General features: G+C 53.6%; 1 protein-coding gene across 2 annotated transcripts; it reads left to right on the plus strand.

Annotated features, from left to right (window-relative positions):
• The first annotated feature begins 830 nt into the window (after window positions 1-830).
• Myl9 (myosin light chain 9) lies at window positions 831-7249 on the plus strand. 2 transcript variants are annotated; one of them, XM_032904605.1, is made up of 4 exons: window positions 831-928; window positions 3591-3799; window positions 5996-6157; window positions 6605-7249. In XM_032904605.1, exons 2-4 carry the CDS (start codon window positions 3616-3618, stop codon window positions 6775-6777), a joined length of 519 nt encoding a protein of 172 aa, XP_032760496.1. In that variant the 5' UTR covers window positions 831-928; window positions 3591-3615; the 3' UTR covers window positions 6778-7249. The 2 variants fall into 2 exon arrangements, with proteins under 2 accessions (XP_032760496.1, XP_032760497.1); XM_032904606.1 differs by having other exon boundaries at window positions 849-960.
• Window positions 7250-8864: the final 1615 nt, after the last annotated feature.

Below are 8864 nucleotides of genomic sequence, written 5' to 3' on the forward strand. Positions count from 1 at the left end.
AGTGTGCGCTTTAAATCTCCTGCACTGAAATCCACTAGTCTTTCCTTTGTGACTTCTGGACTTGACGCTAAGCTAAACTCGCCAAGTTCTAGTTCTGGAAGTGTTTCAACTGTTACTTCTAATGTTGCCCAGGACAGATAAAAACTGTTACCTTCTATTTATTTAGACAGTCTTGCTCCATAGCTCGGAGCGGACCTAGAACCTACAGTCCTGCTACCTCAGCTTCTCAAATGCCGAGATTACGGGCATGAACCACGGCATCTGGCTCCATCTCGCCTCACCCTTACTCCATTTCAACCCGGCTCACAGAACCCTCATGCTCAGAACTGTCCCGGATCATAGTCGGTTTCAGGCCTCCCTCCCAGGGCTCCCTAGGCAGATGCATCAGTTGCCAGCCCCATTGCAGGAGGCCAGGCAGCTATTTACAAAGTAACCGAATGCCGAATGCCGGAAAGTTCCCTAGGGAAAGAGTGATGGCCGCTGTTGTCTGTGTCTCACTAGGGAAAAAAGACCATACTTGGCCGGGTGAAAGCCAGCCTTCCACCAGACACAGCAGGGGCCTCTGGGACAAGAGGGGGTCCGAGAGCTGGGAAACCCTGAAGGCTCCGCCCTTCTTGCCAGTCTGAACACCCCAGTCTGCTTCCATGCCCCAGCCTGGGCCGACCCAGGGAGTGGCTGCGTCGAGGGGGGCTATTCTAGGGACACCCCAGCCTCCTAGCCAGCAAGCGGAAGCCTAATAAGGCCGGGCTGACTGCCTCAGCCCCGCCCCCACCCCACCCCCCGCACATTCTTCTGCCTTGTAAGGCCCGGCCGCCCGGGTCCGGCCAGCCCAGGCTCCGCCCCTAGAGCTCCGGAGAGCGGGCGAGCTGCTGCAAGCCAGCTTTCGAAGCACCGCAGCAACGCCAAGGACTTTTCTTCTCTGCAGCAGGTGGGAGCCCGCTCAGCGCCTGGGCAGCTACAGTAGGTGGTCAGGCCGAACCTCACCCGGCCTTCAGAGGGCTGTGGCATGCTTAGTGGTGTGGGCTGGGACTACTGCCTTGTTCAGGTCTTACAGGGGACCCTGGCCTGGGACTGAGCAACTGATGGTTCTGCGCCCCGGAAAACTGGTTTTTGGGCAAGGAAACAAGGATCTAGAGTGTCCTTTTGCTAAAGAGCCTAACGCACCAAGTCCAGAAGCTCCAGGCTACCTGTCTGTAGAGATGCCAGTGAGGAGGTTGAGGGAGTCCCTGACCGAAGAAACTGTGTGTGTGTGTGTGTGTCAAGAGGAAATTGAGCCCTACGGAAGCACAGCACACACACACACACACACACACACACACACACACAATTTTGCAAACCCTACCGCAGAAGGGATAGTGACCACTTCGCACCTCCCTTATCCTCAGTGCTGTGTGCACCAGAGAACGGTGGGGTGAAGGGGTCTTGGTGTCTTGGCTTCTTCACAGCCCTCCAGCTGCCCTGGTTGCTTCCAGGAACATAGAGTATTTAGTCTCTGATAAGCTGGTTCGAGAGCAGGGCATCTGGCCCAGCTATGGAGACTAGTAATGAGTAAGGGGACCCTGTTGGCTTCTACCTAGGTGTCAACTGTTGTAGTAGGAAGGAATATTCTAGCCATGACAGCCAAGGTCCAGCTGTCTGATCCTTGGTGTCTAGGACTCAAGAAAGGGGAGACTATGGCTTCAGGGTTAGGGGCCAGCTTATTTCTAACTTCAGTCATTCAACCAAGTCTAGAAAGTGCCTGGCCACAGCCTTTGGTCCTTTAAGAGCCAAGCCTGCCACCCACTGACTCCAGCCTAGCATGGTGTCCTGACTTGCAACCCTCTCATGGGTATGCACTTCCCTTTTGGGGGGCCATTGCCTCTCAAGGATGAAGAAGGCTGCGATACCCTAGGGGAGCCTGGCTGGGTCTGCTCTAGAGGTCTGCAGACAGGAGGGGCTACGAATGCTGATGGCCACAGGAGGTGGGATGGCAGCTTCCAGGGACAGCATTTCTGCCCTCAGTTCCTACCAATGCCCACCCAGCATTTCACAAAGACACACCAAAGCCTGTTGCATGCTGTAGGGCCCTTGGATCTTATACAGCTCGAGTCTCAAGACTACAGGCAGATGTGGCCCTAGGACCTGCTGGAGCTGACCATGATCCCAGCCCAGGGGGATTACAGGGAAGGACATAGGCCCTGGACCGAGGGATGCAGTGCATAGGGCAGAGAGGGGCCTTGGCTAGTTTAGGGGAAGCAGACACTAAGTCTTGAGATGTATTCTCCCCACAAGCTGTGATGGGGTCAGGTTGAGTTCTTTCCCTGGCCTCAGTTTCCCCATCTGTAGAGTGGAGTTCTGACAACCTTTCACTAAAGAGCCATCTACTTGCCTGCTGCTTGTGAGCTGCCCTAGCGGTGAGGGATGAGGGAGTCTGCAAGTGTTTGTTGTCAAGATAAGGGCGGAGAACAGCACCCTGGGACTCCAGAGCTCCCCAGGGGGACAGCTATAGAAGGAGGGAAGGAAGGAAGGCCTGGGAATGGCTGTGGAATGCTAGAGGTCAGGGACGGGACAAAGTGGATCAGTCGGAAGCTGGGAGGACACTAGGTCCTTTCATGCCATGCTGTGGAATCGAGATTTACTCTCAGGATGTGGAAGGGTTTTAAGGAGACAAGTAAAGGTCTGAGTTTTGAATGGGATGGGGGAGACCAGCCCAAGGCCCAAATGCCAAAATGCCAGGTTTAAATGATCTGTGGTTTCAACTTGAGGGAACTTCAATGTACAGGAAGTGACAGAGAGCCCAGAATGAAACTCATCCACTAGGGACCAATCAGGATCCTTGAGGAGAGAGAGCAGCTGTGTTCCACAGACAGTGCAGAAGATGGGGAGGGCTGGGGGAGGGGCATGGAGTGAGCGGGTTGCGGGGAGGGGGAACAAAGGTGTGGAATGAGAGGGATAGGAAGGGCTGCAAGGAGGGGTGCAGGGGCATAGAGGGAGGGGGATGGGGAGGGCTTTGGAGAGGGGTACAGGGGCATGGAATGGGGGATAGGGGGGGGGGCAGGGGCATGGAGTGAGAGGAATGGAGGAGGGTGCAGGGGTATGGAGTGAGGGATGGGGGAGGGGTACAGGGGTATGGAGTGAGGGATGGGGGAGGGGTGCAGAGGCATGGAGTGAGGGATGGGGGAGGGGTGGGGAAGGGTAATATCAGAAGTACAGTGCTGCTGATCCGCCTTCTTCTAGGAGAGCCCTACCTCCCTGCCACGAAATGAGCACATGCTACCAAGAAATAACATAGACAAAGCACATTAATGGTTGGCTCCAAGTCAATCCTGTTATACCCAGTTGCAACAAAATTAATTCTTTCCATGCTCAGCACCACTCAGTGGCTCTCTAGATACTAAATTAACTAATTCATGCAGCAGGATGCTCTGTCTTCCCAATTTCCAGATGAAGAGAGATAGAGGAATTCGGCCCACAGGCTGCACTCAGAGAGAACTGGTTGGCTGGAGGCCCAAACCTGTGGGATGCCTTGAATAGCAAGCTTAGCCCTAAAAGCCCTCAGGGGGAGGCAGGAAGGTTCCCTGTCCATCAGCATCCCATACTCTTCCCTGTAGGGAAGCCCCAACACCCAAAGCCAAGATGTCCAGCAAGAGAGCCAAGGCCAAGACCACCAAGAAGAGGCCCCAGAGGGCTACGTCCAATGTCTTCGCTATGTTTGACCAGTCCCAGATCCAGGAGTTTAAGGAGGCCTTCAACATGATTGATCAGAACCGTGATGGCTTCATTGACAAGGAGGACCTACATGACATGCTGGCCTCCCTGGGTGAGTGGAGCAGGTACACAGGGAGAGAGGTGCTTGGCACCTACAGGGCACTTCCTGTGAAATGAGAGTTACAGTGCTACCCTGAAGGTCATATTGTTCCAACTCTGCCCACTCAACAGAGAGGCAGACTGAGGCAAGGAGCAGGTCTAACACGGGATTTGAACCTAGACAGCCTGACTCCCCGGGGAAAGTCAGATCTATGCATCGGGCTATGTGGTAAATCTTAGAAAAACGTGCCAGTATTTTGAGTTTGTACTGATGGGAAAAATGAGGCTTAGAAGGGAGGCCAGAGCACCCCTCCATACTCCCAAGACACCTCCAAGGTCAGGGTCTTAGGGCCAAAAGGGGTCAGGGATCAGGTCCAAAGTGCCAGTGTTCAGATGGGTATACTGAGGCACAGAGGCAAGGCCTCCAGAGTGCACCTCTCTCCATGCGCTGGCCACAGCCAGCCAGCCACATCAGCAGTTCTCAGCATGGCCTTCAATGGGGCTAGAGGATCAGGGCTAGATGACAGATAAGAGTAGCACTGGGAGAGCTGCCATACTATCGAGCTTGGCCATCCCACTCAACCCCTGGCTCTGTTTTGGGCCTACTACTGCCTGTGTAAAAGGCCAGCCGCCCAGATTAGAAAAGGGGGTGCCCGTCCTTCCAGCCAGGCTTTCTTGAGAATACCCTCTCCCAAAAGAAAACCCAACACTCCAATATGGATCCTCTGAGCATCCTGGAAGGGAAAGACTGTCCAGGTGAGGAAGGGCTGGTCCTCTTGGGCTAAAAGCTCCTCTGGGCATCTTCTGAAAACAAAGCAAGGGAGTGGAGGCTCAGAAGGCACAGTCATAAAGGCTTCCCACATCAGTCAGGCTATAATACAAGGCTTCCCACCTTGTATTTGGGGTCTCACGTCCCGGAGACTGGATGGGTTTAACTAGGCAGCCAGAAAAACACGTGCCTGTGTATGGTGGGTCCACAGATCAGATGTGGTTTTCAAGTTAAAGAATATGGCCCACAGAATCAGCTAAGCAGGACTCATGGGGGCTCACAGAGACTGAAGCGGCAATCATGGAGCCTGCACGGGACTGCACTAGGTCCTCTACATGTGTAATGGTTGCTAGCCTGGTGTTTTTATGGGACTCTTAACGGTGGGGGTAACAATGGGGGTGGGGGCGTCGCTGACTCTTTTGCCTGCTCTTGGGACCCTTCCCCTCCACTGGGCTGCCTTGTCCAGCCTTGATATGAGGGTTTGGACCTGGTCTTATTGCATCTGGTTAACCCTGTTCAGTTGATACCCTAGGGAAGCCTGCTGCTTTCTGAAGGGAAAACAGAGGAGGAGTGGATCTCGGGAAGAGGGGAGGTTAGAGGAGGGAACTGGGAGGAGTGGAAGGAGGGGAAACTGTGGTCAGGATGTATTGTATGAGAGAAGAACTAGATAGATAGATAGATAGATAGATAGATAGATAGATAGATAGATAGATAGATAGATAGATAGATAGATAGGCAGGCAGACAGGTAGGCAGACAGACAGACAGACATAGTAGTAAGCTCTACAGCCATCACCCTAATTCTCCATGCAGCTCCCTCTTGGGGGATGGCAGGCAGAGACTCAGAAAAAACAAGCAATCTGCCCAAGGTGGCACAGTAGCACCGAGCACAGCTGGATCTGAACCTAGCAGACGACAGCATCCCAGAGCTGTGCCAATGACTGCCGAGAGACCAGTGGAACTGTGTCTTACCGTCACAGTCCTGAGGCACAGAACTGGGACTTGAATGCAAGCCTATATGTCACCAAAACTCACCCATGTAGGCACTTGTGAAATGTTTCTGGAATCTGGGAACAGACTGCCCGAGTTTAGCTGCTGACCCCTGGGCCTCACTTGCTTTGTGACCTTGGATAAGGTCTATACCACAGTTCCTGGCCTGTGAGAAAAGAGTATGCTGTTGGCACAAGGAAGGTAGGGGGTGCACCAGGTGGCCTGGCCCACGAGAGCAGCTAATCTTACACCGTAATGGTGGAGGAGCCAGGGCTTGTGGCATGCCCTCATACCTCAAAAGCAGGCAGGGACAGGAGCTGGATGCCCAGGAGAAGGCAGGAAATTGGCTGCCTGGCACCTGCTTCCCAGTCTACAAAGCTCACTGGGAATGAGTCACTCAAGTTGGGGACAGAGAACTGGAAACAGCAGCCGCAATGTCCATCCACCACAGGGAAGAACCCCACGGATGAGTACCTGGAGGGTATGATGAACGAGGCCCCCGGGCCTATCAACTTCACCATGTTCCTCACTATGTTTGGGGAGAAGCTGAATGGCACAGACCCCGAGGACGTGATCCGCAATGCCTTTGCCTGCTTTGATGAGGAAGCCTCAGGTCAGTGTACACGGGAGACCTGGGCTAGGGAGGGGGCACCGGGGTGCTACAAGGGAAGGAGCCCAAGTTCCCAGTGCCCAGGACACACTGCTTAAACCTTCCAGAAATCAAAACAAAAAAAAAAAAAAACAAAAAAACAAAACAAAACAAAACAAAAAAACCTTCCAGAAATCAACTGTGCCTTCTCATTTTTACCCCAGCTTCTGTCACAGATAATTAACCCCTCACGGTGTCACAGTCTCCACAGACACCGTGCATAGTCCCTCTGTAAACTCTTCCCTCTGGACCCCTCCGAAAACTATCTTATCCACAGCCATGTCCCTCAAGTGGCTGGAAACCTGAGGGGGGTCTTCTAGCCCCTCCCACTATGAGGTTTCCAAGGTCTGGGAGGGGTAGGTGGGCGTGGCCAGAGCCTGCTCTTCCTAACCACGTCATGCCACGCCTCAGGGTTCATCCACGAGGACCACCTTCGGGAGCTGCTCACCACCATGGGCGACCGATTCACGGATGAGGAGGTGGACGAGATGTACCGCGAGGCGCCCATTGATAAGAAGGGCAACTTCAACTATGTGGAGTTCACTCGCATCCTCAAGCACGGCGCCAAGGACAAAGACGACTAGGCTCTTCTTAGCTGTCCCAATGCCTACACCCCATCCCAGTCACCTCCCCAACACATACACTCTACCCTCCCCATGAGGAGTTAGGGTCCCGGCTCCCAGGGCAGGAAATGAGCCATTAAGACACACAGGGTGAGGCAGGGGTTCCACCATGGACCCAGGCACTAGAAGGAAGGGCCACAGTGGGGAGGTGAGCCAAGGGTGGGGCCAGCTAGCACCAAGGTGAAGGAAGCCACTGAAGATGGCCACCCTCAGCCATGCCCTCCCATTCCAGGGCTACCCTGAGGAAGAAAGCACCCATGTTCTGGTGTTGGACACTAATTCCCAGCATCCCCACAAAGGTACACACCCATTCACCATGTCCCTTCAGAGGATGACAGTCTGCACTTACACCTATGGAGTTGTCCCAGCACACCCAGAATGCATAGAGGGACACTGCCTGAGGGAGAGATTCTCTAATACAAGGCTGAGCACCGCCTCTGGTCTGTGTGTCTGTGTGTCTGTGTGTCTGGGGGCAGGGAGGGGGGCAGACAGTGTCCCATTGTGCCTTACTCCCGTTCCAGTGGCTGCCCAGGTGCACCATGCTTATTGTCCAGGGGAAGAGCTTGGGGGTCTGCCAGCTATGCAGTTCTGAAGCCTCAGAGCCCCCAGGAAGGGTGCTGGCTCCATGCTCAGCTGAGACCAGATAGCAAATGGAAGAGAAATGGCCCTCTGGGAAGACAAGACAGAATCGTAAGACCCTTGGGTTCACCAAACCCCATACAACAGATGAGTTCTAATCTGGGGGATGGCGGGGGTTTCAGAGGTCAAGGTCACAGGCCTCAGGACTAAAGCCTGATTTCTAGGTCACCTCACTGGGGGAAGCTTAACATTAAGGGAGACTCTTAAGAACAAGAAGAAGTAAGGGGGCCAGTAGTTCACTGATCACCAACTCAGCCGCCCCCCTTATCTGGTCCAGCGCCAGGCAGTCAGAAGACCGTAGGCACATTCAAGCATGCACTAGTGCTTGAACATACGTACACACAGACATTCTATTCCAGCACACAGGCAGGGCTGGGTTCCACCACATTTGATAATGGGGTCACTGACAGTGATCCCTACAGTGTGAAGGGTGGGGACTGCCCGGGCTCTCCTGGTAGTCTATGGGTAGAGAAGGGGGCTTCACGTGTCCCACCTAACCCTGGCAGAGGTCCGGGACAGATTCTGGATCCAAAGTGATCCTTGAGAGGTAAGCCACAGCACACACACAGCAGTGGGGGGTGAGGTACCAACCCAGCCTGGAGGCTACACTCAACTACATCCTCTGTAGCAAGCAGACATACATACACACACACACACATACACACACACACACACACACACACACACACACACACACACACACTCCCAGTTCCAAAACGAACCGCACAAGTTCTTGGTCTCCGCTGTGGGTGGGACTAGGCTGGTTAAGGTACAAACCAGCCCCAAATAGTATTCTTTTTTTTTTTTTTTTTTTTTTTTTTAAAGATTTATTCATTTATTATATATAAGTACACTGTAGTTGTCTTCAGACACACCAGAAGAGGGCATCAGATCTCTTTACAGATGGTTGTGAGCCACCATGTGGTTGCTGGGAATTGAACTCAGGACCTCTGGAAGAGTAGTCGGGTGCTCTTAACCGCTGAGCCATCTCTCCAGCCCCCCAAATAGTATTCTAGACTCAATCCCAGCCCCACCTGCAGAGCTGAGTGACCTTTGGCCTGTCCCCTGGACACTACACCCTTTTGCTAAGCCATCCAAACACCAAAGGCCTGCTTTTAGTGTCTTGGTGGTAAAGGCGGCAGGGAGCCAGGCTTGTTCCTACAGTCCCTGTATGTCACGAGTTCGAGGTCATCTTAAACTACAGAGTAAAGCCATGTGTCAGGAAGGAGGAGGGCGGGTAAGAAGAAAGTTCTCTGAGATCCATGTCTCTCCTAGGCAGGAAGGCTTTCATAGCTGTCATGGGCTGGGAGGATGCCAAAAGTATGGAGGGAGCAGAGGTCTGCAGAGGACGGAAAGCAGGAAGCCCAGGCATGGCAGAGTGCACCCACGGCCCACAGTGCCAACCCCCC

This window comes from Rattus rattus, chromosome 5, assembly GCF_011064425.1.
Source record: "Rattus rattus isolate New Zealand chromosome 5, Rrattus_CSIRO_v1, whole genome shotgun sequence".
Taxonomy (NCBI): Eukaryota; Metazoa; Chordata; class Mammalia; order Rodentia; family Muridae; genus Rattus; species Rattus rattus.